Source organism: Eptesicus fuscus, chromosome 16, assembly GCF_027574615.1.
Source record: "Eptesicus fuscus isolate TK198812 chromosome 16, DD_ASM_mEF_20220401, whole genome shotgun sequence".
Classification (NCBI taxonomy): Eukaryota; Metazoa; Chordata; class Mammalia; order Chiroptera; family Vespertilionidae; genus Eptesicus; species Eptesicus fuscus.
The window spans coordinates 12,683,406-12,699,459 of NC_072488.1; the positions used below are offsets into that span (position 1 = coordinate 12,683,406).

The following is a 16,054-nucleotide window of genomic DNA, read 5'->3' on the forward strand; positions in this document are numbered from 1 at the left end:
CTGACCAAAACCCAGTCTCTGTGTACAGGAAGAAGGAAATAGAAAGCAGTTGTCAAAATAACCCTGACATGAGTAACTGACCCAAACGGAATGATTCTACTCCGGGAATCAGACGTGAGCCAGTGGGTGGGGGTGGGTGCTGAGGAAGCAAATGGTTAGAGTGTTTAACTTTGATAAAGCTGCAACTCTGCGCTCAAGCTCCTTAGAAGCTGGGCGTTCCTTCAGAGCCAGCCTGTGAATGAAGGCTGAGAGCAGTGGTTCCCAGCCTCTTGTTGGCCGTGCCCCACCTAAGCATCTCTAAAATCCTGAGGCCTCCCCTGTGACATGTAGTTCTTATTATTGCAAAAGTGAGCTCCTGTTCACACGGAGGAAGCCTTAAAGGCCATTAACTTGGTCTAAACAAGCTTCCAAAGAACGTGGCATCCATGAAAGAGAAAAATTAAGGAACAAAAGGACAGTTGAAGTACTGAGAATAAATCACTAAGAAATTGTTAAAAAAAATAATATTAAGTGATATGAAAAAATAGCAAATAAAGTTTCAAAACATAATAGAGTACTGAAATGTATAAATATGTCACAACATATATACTGTATATGAGGCCCCTAGAATCATAAGAAATGCAAAAAAAATTCACTGTTAATAACTCATTCTCGAATTGCCCCCCTTAAAAATCAAATTGCCCCCCTGTGGGGCGTGTGCCCCACTTTGGGAACCACTGGCCTAGAGTCACTATTTACTGCGCATCAGAAAGTCATGAGGTAGCCTATAGGCAGATGGTAAGAGACAGGAGCATTGGGGATAAGGAAAACAGGTTTTGTTTTTCTTTAGTTCTGACTAATTTGTACCATTCAAATCATTCTTACAAGAAGAATGCAAAGTATTTCTCATAAATATTTTCATTAACTCCTTCATATGCCGAGAACATTTTTGAAGAAGCCAGTCCTTGATTGACTGCTGACTTATACAAGCAGGTTACAACTTAGCCAGGTCGCGCCAGATATTTTTCTAATTTTCTCCTATGTGAATTAGTATGTGGATTACTGATTTTCTCTCTGGAATACTCTGACCATTCCTGCCTCCTAACAGTCTAGCCCTTGTGTTCAGATTTTAATATTGGCTTCAACTATACTTTTTCAGAAAAAAAAATCCCCATGGAGAAATAATCCTGTAACCAATGCTTTTGTGGGATCATGGTACCTTATCAGCATATACTAGTAGCTAGATAGCAATTTTTTTAAAAAATCAGAACAACACACTTACCTAAGTAAATACATTTGCATTCGCATTTTGAATTATTTCTGATGCTAAATGGGCATTTAGGGGAACAGAGTAGATGGTTCCGAACTAGGTGGGAAAATCATTTTTCAGCATATCAGAATATCAGCAATTGATTTTCAACAACACAAAAAAAACAGGAACAAAAATTATGATGCATTTCATAGTCCAGAAAAACTGATTGCTTGAGAATCATGAAGCCTATGGTATTATCTATATTACTTAGATACTGAATGGTGACAGTGTTTGCTTTAAATTAGTCAGTTATTGCCATTGAATTCCATTATTTAAAACTGTGGCTTTTTTGAATGAGAGCTTACAACATGTACTTTTCAACCATGCTATTGGTGATTGTTTTCAGGGTTAATCTGAATCTTGTTTTATATTTGGAAACTTATCCATAATGTAAACATAATGTAAGTACACATGAATAGGCATTGTTTCTAAAATTAATCTGAAGAAATAAAATGAGTAATCAGGAAAGACATTAACTTATTTTAGAAAGCAGTTTTTACTCAAAATGACTGAAGATGTTACTGATCATGCTTTGTAATATAAGGGACTCAAAGGGGCTTTCTGGATCGAATTATTTATAATTTGAATCAGTCTGTTTTTCATATTTGGTATTGTTCCTATATGTTACTAAATCTCTGCATTGGCACAAATAGACATTGAGACTGCACTGAGGTGGGAAATGTGACTAAAGAGTGGACATGCAGACTCTCGCCACCCTTCTTTGGTTGTGGGGTGATTCAGAGGCAGAAAGCCCCACAGCCTGAGTCAGAGGCAGGTCCACTCCGGGCGCTAAGAGGCCTACCCACTGGGCCTCTTCTTGTATTTCTTGGTGTGTGTGTGTGTGTGTGTGTGTGTGTGTGTGTGTCTGTGTGTGTTTTAAGTTTCTTGCAAACCTAATTTTTTCTTTAAGAAATCATAGTGGCTCCTAAGAGGACCTAGTCCAAGTCAACTGTCACCCTAAACTGGCATAACAATAGAGTATGTGGGGTTTCTTTTATTCACATATTTGTCTTATGTCACCAAAAAGATGAACCTTGTGTATCCTCACAGCAAACACTTGAGCTTACTGAGGGGTAATTGTGACATAGTGAGCATGTGGTGAGCAGGTCATGCCAACATGAGACAGAGTTGCATGAGAGCAGAAGGCAATGGGGGTCCCTGGAAGGAGCTTCGGGTTGAAATCATGAGATGAGATCTGAGTCCTGCCCCTGCCCAGCTATGGCATGAGCGAGTTAGTAAACCTGTTGGAGGCTCAAGTTTATTCATCTGTTAAAGGCAGGCGGCAAAAACAGCGTCTGCTTCTCGGAGTTATAGCTTTCAAATTAGATAAAGTATGTAGAAGTACTCTGTAAAGTACACATTTTTCTTGTTGTTATTTTTGATACATTAATGTGCCTGTTCTTTGTCCTGGAAGTGGATAACATTCACACAAATACACATTACATACCTGGAGGATAATCTGTTTTTTTAATGATGGTTTGCCTCAACTAAAAACAGTGTCATTTTATTTTTAAAAAGGGAATTACAGAACCCCAATTGAACAGATGATGCTAACAGCAAAGATTAGACTCATTGTGCACTGCAGCAGTAGATACACATGGCGCTCAGATCTGCTCCTGTTGCATTCCACTCAGGAGTTCCCACAGTTTAGGGGATGTATGTAGTAAAGCAGACAGAAAAGCTTGGAGCTGCTGAGTATCCTGCTTGACTGGAAATAAAGGGATAACTTTATTCTTTCTGGGGTTCCAGTTGCCATCTATATATATAAAAGCCTAATATGCAAATTGTCCCCACGGGAGTTCGACCGGGAGACCAGGATTTCAATCGCTTGCTATGATGTGCACTGACCACCAGGGGGTGGCACTGAATGAAGGGAGGCTCCGGCCAGCAGCCAGAAGGCCCCCGATTGGCCCTGAAGGCTGGCCAGGCCTAGAGACGCTACTTGTGCATGAATTTCATGCACTGGGCCTCTAGTATCCTATAAGACAGAAAGATTATCGTCTGCCCTCTTGATGATCCCCTTTCTGAATTCATTATCAAAGGACACCCTCCACCCCATCATATTGTAGGTGAGGAAGACACTGCCAACCTGTGAAGAGTTTATGGTATTACAGAGACTTAAAATAAGTATACAACCAACTCCCAAGAATACTGGGCACGGCAGAGCCACAAGAGAGTTCAAATGGCGTTCCTTCAACACCTACACACCATGCCTCAGATTGGTTCAAGTTTTATTTCCGTGTGATTTGCCTCTCTACATGGATTGTAAACTCCTTGAAGGCAGGAAAGGCACCTTGTATTTCTTGGTCCCTCTCTCCACACTTTTACCTAAGCTTCAACCAGTATGTATGGTTTAGAGTCTTATACCCAACATTCAGATTTATCCAAAAAATTGTATTAAGATGCACTTAACTCTAACTTTCTTTTCCTTTTTTCTGTGTTTGCAGTTGACCTGCCCCTGTTTTTCCCTCGAGACCAGCCGACTCTCACATTTCAGTCCGTCTACCACTTTACCAATAGTGGACAGCTTTATTCCCAGGCCCAAAAAAATTATCCATACAGCCCCAGATGGGATGGAAATGAAATGGCCAAAAGAGCAAAGTAAGTGAATCCATTGTTATTTCCCACAGGTGAGAACATGTTATCTAGTTCAGGGGTTGGCAAGCTGTTGCCCACAGGCTAAAGCCTGCCCTGTGCCTGTTTTTGTAAATAAAGGTTTATTGACATACAGCCATGCCCATACCTTTACTTATTCTCTCTGGCTATTCCCATGCTATAATGGCAGAGTTTGTCATGGAAACAGACAGAATATAGCCTGAAAAGCCAAAAATTGCTGTTTGGCCCTTTACAGAAAAAGCTTGCCAACCCCTTGTCTAACCTCATCAGATTGACCATGTTGTTGTTGTTTTTAATGGATTATGGGATTTAATAGAAATCTACCTCTCTACTTAGAGAAGTACTAGATAGAAAGTAGAGTTGTGGATAAATGGTGTCAATGATGGAAATGTTGACAGCTGCTTTCATTTTTCTTTTAATATTTTCCGCAGCTTCAAGTAGGGCCGCATTTTCCTTGATTAAATAAGTAGCTACACAAATGGCTTAGAACTATTAAAATCCCTATGGATGTCGGTTGGCAATTTGATTAAGTGGCAGATGGTTAGTACTTTATCACTTTGTATCACACAAATGAAGAATTATCTATTAGGTGTCTTCTTCATTTGCTCACTCAGTATTTACTGAGCAACTACCATGTTCCAGGCAGTGTACTCCGTGCTGGGGTACAGTGATAAGCACATTAGAAATTGTCCATGTCCTCTTGGGATCTATAGCCCAGCAGGAGAGATCAAAGCCTCCATCACAACACACTTCTAACCGTGTTCAGGTTCCTGCTGACAAAACCTGGCCTTCCAGACCTAGAATGCTCTTGATTAGCAGGACTTCTTGCTCATGCCACCCCCTCCCTGAGACCTCGCTCCCTCCCAGGGTACCTGTTGGCATCTCCTATACTTTCTCTAGCACAAGGCCTTCACTTATAGCAGGATGGATGGGACTCCTAAGTAACGATAGAGTGGCTTCCTCTGGGAACCCAGGCCTCCTCAGATTCACCTGCGGAATCTAGAGCTGCTGTTATCTGAAACTTCAGTGTGCCCTTTCTCCCTGTAGTGGCCCTTTTTACCATGACACCCAAGTCTGAAATTCTATTTAAGGAAGAAGACAGAGCATATGCAAATGTAACTAATAACAATGATTAAGACTTGAATACCTTAAAACAGACTCAAAAGGGGATTATAAAGTAAGTTTTCATGTTTGAGCCATTGCAGTTGTCTAATTCTCTGGGCTTTCCCTGTGTATATATAGGATCTGCCCCTAGAAGATGGGCTATTTGTGGTATGTGCTGTGGAATCTGAACCAGATGTGTCTTTGTGGTTTCCATGGCAAGGCTATCTGGGTGTGTGTGTGTGTGTGTGTGTGTGTGTGTGTGTGTGTGTTTGTATGTGTATGTGTGTTAAGTAGCCATTTAGCATGTATATGAATTGAGTCTTTAAGGAGTTGCAGATCACAAGCCTATGATTTCAGTATGGGAATATTGTAAGCGCAGGTTGTTTATTTTAACAGATCGGTCCACAGAGTTGCAAGAGACATTTGCTTTATATTAACACCAGTCTAAAGAAAACATCTGAAATAATGTTGAAAAAAATCTGGCTTCTACTGTAGTTAGGAGGATCCATTTTAAGTGTAATAAAGGAAAAAGTCAGCAGCTCATGTTAGGAAGAAGACAGAGTAAAAGCTCCTTCCTAAATCGAACAGAGTGGCTTCCCTGGGTGCTATAGGAGGCTGGGCAATGGATAAACACAACCAGAGTACTGTCCTGCAGTACAGGCTTGAGACTGGTGGAGGTTGGAGAGAAAGGACAGGAGGAAAGGTCAACCGCAGCACTCCCTCCACACCCTGGTTCTTTGTCCTGTGAAAATATTGTGTGTACACAGTGCATAAAAGGCTATAATTCACTTCGCGAGCTCTGCCCGTGACATAAACACTCTCACAGTTTCTGAACAACAGTAGAGCCTTTGAGTGGAGTCAGCTGTTTATTCCCTCCTATAGAGCAAAATTCTAAACATGCGAACTCAGAAAGGACACTTGTTGGCACTGACTAGGGCTTTTCCCATGACGTGTGCTCCTTGCTCATGGTGGTCCAGCTAATGCTGTCCTCACAAGTGAAATCCCCTCTACCCGGTGAGCACAGGCTCTGAGGCCATGCATGCCCAGTTCCTCTCATAAGGTCCAATCCCATGTGCTCTGTAGCCTGGGCAGGGCTGTTTACCGCTTGAACTCCATTCTGTGAAGCAAATCTGTAATTCCTCTCTATTCGAGTCTGTTTTCCTCTCTATTCGAGTCTGTTTTCCTCTCTATTGGGGTGGGGGAGGGGGCTTGAAATGAAGGGTCAATCAACAAGAGGACCTATGAGGGACCCCTGAGTTTAGCTTCTGTTTTGTCTTTGCTCATTCCTTTGCTCCCACCCTCTTTCTTCCCCTTCAAATCTACTCCTTATTCAGCATTCTTCCTTACGGCTTTCCCCATCCATGCTAACTTGCAGGCAGCTATTTCCCCTCTACTTAGCATTTTTTTACATAGACAGTTATATCATCCGTTAATAGCATTACTTCTTTCTTTCCAGTCCCTATACTCTTTATGTCTTTTAAGTTTCTTTTCCTTACTTGAACTGACTGGGACCTCCTGTATGATGTTGTATACAATGATGAGAGCAGACATCTGGCCTTGTATTTACACATGAAGGCTGATGTTAGCAGTAGGTTTTACATAGATGTCTTTATTACATTGAATAAATTCCCTTTTCCTACTTTGCTAAGAGTGTTTATCACGAATGGGTGTTGAATTCTGTAGAATGTTTTTCCTGCATTTGTTGACATGATCCCATGGTTTTTCTTTATGCTGTTAAAGTGAATTGCATTAATTAGTTTTTGGATGTTAGACCAACCATCCATTCCAAGGATAAACAAACCTTTCTCAGTCAGATATTTTATCCTTTTTTATATTATTAGATTTGATTTGCTAAAATTGTGTCAAGATTTTTATGTCTATGTTCATTAATGATACTAGTCTGAAATTTATTTTCTTTGTGTTGTCCTTGTCAGATTTTGATAACAGAGCAATGCTAGTTTCATAAAATGAATTGGCAAGTTTCCTTTATCCTCTCTTCTCTGAAGGCATTTGTGTAGGTTGGGCGCTATTTTTTTTATAAGTGTTTATTTGTGGGAAGAAATTTAATGTCTTTATTAAATATAGAAATATCCAGGTTTTTAAATTTTCTTTTTGTGTTCATTTTAGCAAGTTGTGTATGTTTTTTAAAATATATTTTTATTAATTTCAGAGAGAGGAAGGGAGAGGGAGAGATAGAAACATCAATGATGAGAGAGAATTATTAATCGGCTGCCTCCTGCACGCCCCCCCCCCCCCCACTGTGCCCTGATCGGGACTCAAACCCTGACATCCTGATTTACAGGGCAATACACTCAACCACTGAGCCACGCCAGCCAGCTGGATGTGTGTGTATTTGCTTTTTAAGGAATTTATCCATCCTAAGGTTTTGCATAATTGTTTGTAATATTTCCTCATTTTTTTCTTTTACTATCCATAGAAACTATAGTGATATAACCTCTTTCATTCCTTATAGTGAAAATTTGTATTTCTTTTTCTCTCCTTTTTTTTTTTTTTTTTAACAATCTACCTGGGGGTTTATCAGTTTTACTAATCTTTTCAAAGAAACAGCTTTGACCTTGTTGATATAGCCTTTAAGATTTAAAACTTTCTACGGTTTGCTTTAACTGCATCCCACAAATTTTGATATATTGTTTTACATTATTATTTTGTTAGAAATATTTTCTAAATTCCCTTGTGATTTTTTTTTTTGAGTCATGGATCATTTATAATTGTGCTCCTTGAACTTTAAGTCTTTTAGGATTTTTCTAGATATCTTATTGATTTCTGTTTTTGTCAGAGATCATAATCTGTAAAATTTTAATCCTTTGAAATCTGTTGAGATTTGTTTTATGGCTCCACATATGATCCATCTTGGTAATTAGTCCATGTGAAATTGAAAAGAATGTGTGTTCTGCAGTTTTGAGGTATAGTATTATATATACACTAGTAGCCCTGCACACGAATCCGTGCGCCAGTAGCTCTCTGCCACCCTCCAGTAACTCTCCACCTGCTGCCCTGCCCTCCTGTAACTCCCCCCGCCTTCCCTCCTAGCTTGCTGTTCTGCCCCCTCTTGTAGCTCTCCGCCGCCCACTTGTAGCTCACTGCCCCATCCTCCTGCTGATCCATGATCTGGTCATTACAAGGTCGGTCGTAATGCTTCACGGTATAACGACCATTTGCATATCTTTATTATATAGGATATTTAGCCAAATTACTTGTTAGTGTTATTCAAAGCTTCTATATCATTACTGTTATTTTTTTGTGTTTATTATTATATCAACTACCAAAAGGAGGTGTAAAATTTTCCACTTGTGATTTTAGATTTGTCTATTTCTTCTTTTAGTTTTGTCAGTTTTTGCTTTTCACATATTTAGAATTGTTATGTCTTGATCAATTGGCCTTTCTATCATTATGAAATGGTTATTTCTGGTAACACTTCTTGACTTGAAATCTTTGTCAGATATTTATATAGTTGCATTTGCTTTCTTATGCTTATTTTTTACATGGTATATCCTTTTGTTTCATCCTGTGTATGTCTTTATATTTCAAAGAAACATTTTGTAAATTTTTTAAAACTAGTTGGTAATCTCTGCCTTTTAATTGGAGTATTTGGTTTATTTACATTTCATATAATTAATGAGCTGATTGAGTTTAAGTCTAACAACTTACTATTTGTTGTTTAATTTTATTTATTTGTGTATTTATTATTTATTTTTTTGTTCTTTCCTTCCAAATTTTCCCTTTGATTTATTTGCATATTTTTAGTATACCATTCTCTCTTCTGTTGTCTTTTTATGTATAGCTCTTTGTACCATATTTTAGTTATTAATGCACTAAAATACTTTCTTATATCATGGTATAGTATGAATTAATATAACACTTCAAGTATAATGTAAAAACCTAAAACAGTATAATTCTCCTTATATTTTCTACTACTATCCTTTGTACTCTTACATATTTCACTTATACATATTTTATGAGTCCCACATTGTTATTACTTTGGCTTTTAATATTCAGTTAACTTATAAAGACTTTAAGAAAAGAAAGAAAAAAATACATTCCATTTTATTTTGTAATTTCCAAATAAAGATAATGGAGAATCATTTCCTGTCCCTCCCCTCCCCCCCCCCCCCCCAAAAAAAAAAAAAACCCTCTTATTTTTAAAAGTCTGCTTTGGAGCAAGCTTTCAAAGAGACTATGTTCAACCTATATACAGAGGACACAGACTCACCATTAAGAAAAGAACACTGTACCTACATGACACCCTCTGCCTTTCCTGTGGACTTCACCTTTTACGGTGGACCCTATCCTGTCACAGGATCATCCCTGTGGCCCTGAGGGGTACTGTGCAGAACCTGTCTGCCCTTCATGCAGAGAAAGATACTGAGGTTCAGAGTGACTAAATGACTTACCTAAGGGCACACAGCTAACTTCTAGCAGCGTCAGGGCTGAATACAGAGCCCCTGACCTTTCTGCTCATCCACACCCAGGTAGACAGATGGAGTCCCCCAGTCTCTTTACCACTTGTCTGAGCCTCCCTCCTCAGAGTCCTGGCACTTGACTAACATAAATGTAGAGAGAAAATCCATGTGCAAAGTAAGAGCACCAGCCCTAGTCAAGACAGACTGGATTTCAAGCTGTGCCCTACCCCTCACTAGCCAGGAAGTATGACTTTGGACAAATTCATAATTTCCCTGAGGCTGTCTGCTTACAAAATGGTGAAGCTAGTTTAGAGGGCTATTATGAGTATCAAATGGGGTGATTTCTGTTTTTTGTTAACAAATTGCCACAAATTTAACAGCTGAAATAGCACAAGTTATTATCTCTCAGTTTCTGTGGTCAGGAGTCCAGGACAGCATGCCTGCGTTCTCTGTTCAGGGTCCCCTATGACTAAAATCAGGCCTCATCTGAGGCTTAGGGCCTCAGCGCACTCATTCAGGTTCTTGGCAGTGTTCAGTTTCTTATTGTTATAGGACTGAGGTCCCTGTTTTCTTACTGGCTGTCAATTGGAGGCCATTCCTTGCCATGTGGTCCCCACTGTTGTCAAATCAGCAGTGAGTGGTGCTCTGCTCTTTCTCATGTTTCTGACTTCTCTGTTGCTGACCTCTGCACCCAGATTTAAAGGGTTCCTTTGATAAGGTCAGGTCTACCAGTTAACCTGCCTTTCTTAAAGACATCTGTCCCATCCTATATAATAAAAGCCTAATATGCTAAGTGTCAGGTCATCCAGTTGGCCGTTCACCCAATCAAAGCATAATATGCTAAGGCCACTCAACCGCTTGCTATGACCTGCACTGACCACCAGGGGGAAGATGCTCAATGCAGGAGCTGCCCCCTGGTGGTCAGTACACTTCCACAGGGGGAGTGCTGCTCAGCCAGAAGCCCTGAGCCAGGCTCACGGCTGGCGAGCGCAGCGGCGGTGGCGGGAGCATCTCCTGCCTCCAGGGCAGCACTAAGGATGTCTGACTGATGGCTTAGGCCCACTCCCCATGCTAAGCTGTCAAGTCAGACATCTCCCGAGGGCTCCCAGACTACGAGAGGGCTCAGACCAGGCTGAGGAGGACTCCCCCCCGCAAGTGCACGAATTTCATATACCGGGCCTCTAGTGCAATATAGACCAATAACAGGAATGAAGTCCATCATTGTCACAGCCCTGGGGATTATACAGGGAGCGTAAACCAAAGGTGCGGAATCTTGAGGGGTATCTTGGAATTCTGCCTACTACATGACAATATGTAGGCGAATTGCCCAGCCTAGGGTCTAGCATTCAGTAAATGTTAACTCTCAGCAGCAGCATCCCTGGAGGAATGCTGCTATCTTTCTTAAAAATATAACAGCCAACATGGCTGCCCTCACAGGTGCCCAGTAAACAGTCCTCCAGCCTCAGTGACTGGGCCAGGGATTCTTACATTCTAGGCTGCCCATCCATGGCTGCTGTTCCCTGTGGTCGTGTCTACTGGTGGCAGCACAGCCAGCTTGGAAGTGGGAAAAATCTATCCTTCAGTTATTTAATCCACATAAACCCAACTATCATTTTTTAAAAAATGAACCCACTAGTTACCTACTTGCTAATTTGTATATAGCTTTAGCTATATCTAGAAGAATGAGTCAGTGATGTTTTGTAATTCTTTCTAGTCTGATAAATCAATGGATACATGGAGTAAGTTTTCCATGAATTTTATCGTACAAAGTACAGTTCGATCCTAAAGAACTAAGTTAGTTCGTAGAATAGAATTTAATTTAATTTGGGGAAACCACCCACTACAATGGCTTGTCACACATTAAATTCATGATATAAATAGAATTACTAAAGAATATTTGAAAAATATCTTCTCAGTCAACACATGGGCGTAATTCATCATGAACCTCCTAAAATCACATGTTGTTTCCCTCCTTGCCTCAAGGTCAGAAAGATGTTATTTTCTGATTTAGAAACCTATCCTAGTGCTGCCAAGCAGTCCACGGTGGCCCATATGTGCTCTTCATCATGTGTGCTTGTATTATTTGTCAGCCAATTGTCTTTGCAAAATAACTTTCTCTTTCAGTAATTTTTTAAGTGGTATATTCTGAACTATTTCAATTATTTTTCATTGTTGATACCTTAGTATTCTCAAAGATACTGTTTTCTTCAAACTTCTCATTAGCTGTCAAATGCTCCAATCCAGTCCCCTAAATAAAACAGATAAAAATAGATCTCTTGACCTAGCCAGTTTGGCTCAGTGGATAGAGCGTCAGCCTGCAGACTGAGGGTCCTGGGTTCAATTCTGGTCAAGGGCACATACCTGGGTTGCAAGCTCAATCTGCGGCCCTGGCGGGGTGCGTGCAGGAGGCAACCAATCGATGTCTCTCTCATATCAATGTTTCTCTCTGTCTGTTTCTCCCCTTCCCTCCACTCTTTCTAAAAATTAATGGGAAAGCCCTAACTGGTTTGGCTCAGTGAATAGAGCGTCAGCCTGCGGACTGAAAGGTCCCAGGTTCGATTCCGGTCAAGGGCATGTACCTTGGTTGTGGGCACATCCCCAATAGGAGGTGTGCAGGAGGCAGCTGATTGATGTTTCTCTCTCATTGATGTTTCTAACTCTATATCCCTCTCTTTTCCTCTCTGTAAAAAATCAATAAAATATATTTAAAAAAATAAAAATTAAAATTAATGGGAAAATATCCTCAGGTGAGAATTAACAACAACAAAAAATAGATCTCTCCTTGATTCCGGAGGAGGTAAATGTCCCCACTCGGTTTGCACCCCCTCCCCACCCCTTACTGGGGCCTCTGAGGCCCTCTAGACCTCTAGAGTGCCAGGGAGCACAGTGTGGAAATCGGAGCTCCAAGAGGGTACTTCACAGTGCGGTCACAGGAGCCCCGAGGCCCGGCAATTCTTTGGGAACTGGGTTGGCCTGGGGGGGGGGGGGGGTGCTCATGAAGTGTAAGTGGTTTTAATGTGAGCCTATTTATGTGTTTGTTTCTCTAGAAATTAGTGTCTCACTTCTCCACTCCTTTGTTGGCAGCTCCTTAAGGAAGCTCAAATTGTGCTTTGTTTCTGTTGAGGTTTAGTTGCCAGATCAGGCAGTCCCTGTGCTTGGTAAGCTGGCCAGCGGGTATCCAGACCACACTCAGTGTTAGGAAAACCCAGGTGGGAACTTTGCAACAACCCTCTCCCTCTCCCTGGACAGCTACCCCCCCCCCCCCCCCCGCATCTGTCCCCTTTATATCTCTACTAGAGGCCCGATGCATGAAATTCATGCAAGAGTAGGCCTTCCTTCCCCCCAGCTGCTGGCACTGGCTTCCCTCCGGCACCCAGGACCCGGGCTTCCCTCACAGCCCTGGCTTCGTCTGGAAGGACGTCTGTTCTAATTAACATACTATTCCTTTATTATTATAGATTTCTGGCACCAAGGGTAGGGGATGACCAGGAAGGTGAGACTCTGGTCATTGTGACTGCCCATGCCCACACACCCTCTGCAAGGGGGAGCAGCTGCAAATCCGAGCCACTCTGGGCAGGAAAGGAAACTGTCAGCAGGGACAGTGCTGAGGGAGACAGAGCCACCAGGGCTGGGCTCCCAACAAGCCCTGCCACAGGGCCCATCGGGGTCACCTTAGTGACAGAAATGCCAGGCTCAACTGCTGCTATGATTCATGGGTTTTCTTTTGTCTTTTGTTTTGCCTTGAGTTACCAAGGAATAGTTCCCTTTAAAAAAAAAATCCCAACTTCATCTTAGCTGAACTCCCCTCAGGAGAGAAGAGGGAATTTTCCAGGCCCAGGCCAGCAAAACCTGGGAGATAGGAGTACCGAGGAACTGAGGAAGGTCAAGGTCGCCAAAGCCTTCCATTTACCTGCATGCCCTGGGCTCCTGCACGGGCAAGCTCACCCAGCCCTCCTGAGGTTTGGAAATACAGAAGCTGTGAAGAGAGAAGTAAAGCAAATCAATTGCGTGTCATTTGGGGATCCTTGAACTCTCAAAGAAAATCCTTTTGAAAAGTATCTTCAAGGGATTTGGTTTGTTTTTCCTTTCAGAAGAGAGAGTAACAGAGATGGGGAGGAATCCAGATCTGCCTGGCGTCCAGGCATCCTCTCCAAACTGCGTAGGTCAGAGAGAACATGTTATTTATTAGAACCTGACATCTGTTGCTGTGAGATAAGCTCCACTGAAAAGCACGGCCATCAATTACTGCTCACACAGCCCTTATCCCAGACTGAGCTGCGCACTGTCCCTTCAGGTTGTACCAGGCACAGAGCGGTCCACAGCCCCGCCCGGCCTCCTCGCCCCTCCAGCAGGACCCTCAGACCTGGTCCTGGCCCCTCGTCTGTGTTCCTGGCGTCCTTTGATTTCTTTCCTTGGCCCCTCTGAGACCTGTTTTAAGGACAACCCTGCCTCTGTCCATCACGCTTTCTCAGTGAAACACAGGGTTAGGGTCAATGTCTCAGTCATGGAAAACAGAAGAAGCTGCACATGGAAAGAATAACTGGAAGGCCAGCCCACCTTTGTAGGGAAATGAACTCAGCTGAGCCTCGGGCTCGATCACTCCTCTGTCACTGGGAAAATGTGTGATAATTAAGTGTGGCCACTTCCTTGTTTGTGAGATATGGTCATCTATTTTCTTTGTTGGAAAAGTAGGCAGACATCTTAGAGAGTCAGAAAGGAAAGGGTAGAGGAGTTGGATTTTGATAGTTTACCAAAGTAGACACATACCCTTATTAAAGGAACCAGAGTTGCCTTTGAACTGTTGGAAGAAGAAGCATACAGTGAGTCAAGAAAATCCTAAGAACGGTGGCTTGGGTTTAGGAGACCTGGGTCTTGTCTGGGCCCATGACTAATTTCCTCTGTGATCTTGGGAAAGACACTTGACCTTTCTGGGCCTCAGTGCTCTCATCTGAAAGCACGGGGTATTAGCGGGTGATCACTATGTGCTGATTTATTTCTGACATTTTAAGTGAAAATTGTGTTTAAGATAGCTTAGCATACTTTTTTTATTCATGTTGAGAAAACTCCATCTCTGTTGCCAGAGGTCAGACACAAATTGAAAACATCACTAAATGGAATTAAGTACACTCTGTACGTGATGCCTCTTTGAACAACCCGTGTCTGATATTTATAGAACACTCCAGTTGCGGAACGTGCACACATATGCCCTGAGCACACACCCAGTAAAATCATTCTGGATGTAATACATTTTCACATGTCAAGTTAAAACAGCTTCTCGGGAATTAGGCCTGACTGTTCCGATGTGCGTGCTGGGTTCTGACAGGTGCCGCCGGGGCTGCCATGTGTGACATGGAGTCCAGCCAAGACAGAAGGGCCACGTGTTCATTTCTCTCTCTCCTCATTCAGGCATGAGTTCTAGATATAAAAAGGAAGCATCAGAGAACAATCAGGACATCCATTCTGCACATCACAGTGCCAACTAGAGGCCTTGCTCTGTGGGAGTGGGATTCTGTCTTGTCTGTAGTCAGATCACTCAGCACAGGGGCCCCCTGTGAAAATGAGCTGAATTCACACTTTTTAAAATAGAAGCTCTATAGAGGTGAGCAGAACCAGAAGTAACCTCCAAAATCCACAGCCAACGGCCGAGTTAAGTTGGGTGGCCAAGCAGGAACGCATCTAGGAGTGTAAGTGTGACACTGAGGGCCCATCTCAGGACATGGAACATGAAGAACCCGTACAGATCGTCTAGTGCAGTGGTCGGCAAACTCATTAGTCAACAGAGCCAAATATCAACAGTACAACGATTGAAATTTCTTTTGGGAGCCAAATTTTTTAAACTTAAACTTCTTCTAACGCCACTTCTTCAAAATAGACTCACCCAGGCCGTGGTATTTTGTGGAAGAGCCACACTGAAGGGGCCAAAGAGCTGCATGTGGCTCGTGAGCCGCAGTTTGCCGACCACGGGTCTAGTGCAGCAAGACTGAGTATGGTACGTGTCTGTGCGCTGGGAACCACACACGCACAGACACGCACGCACGCACCTGCAGTCGCTATCCTCCAGGTGCTAACGCTCACCCGTTTAGGAGGTGAGCATTAACCATGTGGTGCAAACTGAATGAAGTGATTGGTATTAAACCCTTCATATCATGATTAGCATAGACTTGACACTCCATTCATCATTTTCATTTCCTGGAAAACCTGTTCAAGGCCAGTCAGTACCTGATCACTGGTCCAGGGCCCAGCCCAAGTGCCCTCTGACCTCTGGCTTTCATTAAGCCTTTGTCCTGCTCCCTTGCTCACGGATCAGCACAGTGGAGGCAGGGATGGAGGTTGGCATTTCTGCTGTCACACACCCATCCTCCTTCCCACGGAGGGGCCTGGCCTGGGAGCCTTCCTCCTGCTGGCTGCTGCAGCCACGGGAAAGCCCGGGGTATTCTTGGACAGAAATAGCCCTTCTGAGAGAATGAAGACCTGGCCCTGAATACCTTTACGGGAAGGTGAACATTCCCGTGGCCGGACTTACTGCTAGAATCGGTGTGCAGAGGAAGAAAGGGTGTTGTAGTGAAGCAGCTGGAAGAAAGACGCTGCTCCCAGCTGCACCACGCCAGCAGGGAGGCTCACA

The 16,054-nt window shown here is 42.6% G+C and overlaps 1 protein-coding gene across 2 annotated transcripts in view; it reads left to right on the top strand.

Annotated features, from left to right (window-relative positions):
- BABAM2 (BRISC and BRCA1 A complex member 2) overlaps positions 1-16,054 on the top strand; it is a 356,468-nt gene that overhangs the window by 321,089 nt on the left and 19,325 nt on the right. For both annotated transcript variants that reach the window (XM_054727885.1, XM_008162284.3), the window contains exon 11: positions 3,739-3,892. In XM_054727885.1, the coding sequence (XP_054583860.1) occupies positions 3,739-3,892 (154 nt within the window). The remainder of the gene's footprint in view (positions 1-3,738; positions 3,893-16,054) is intronic.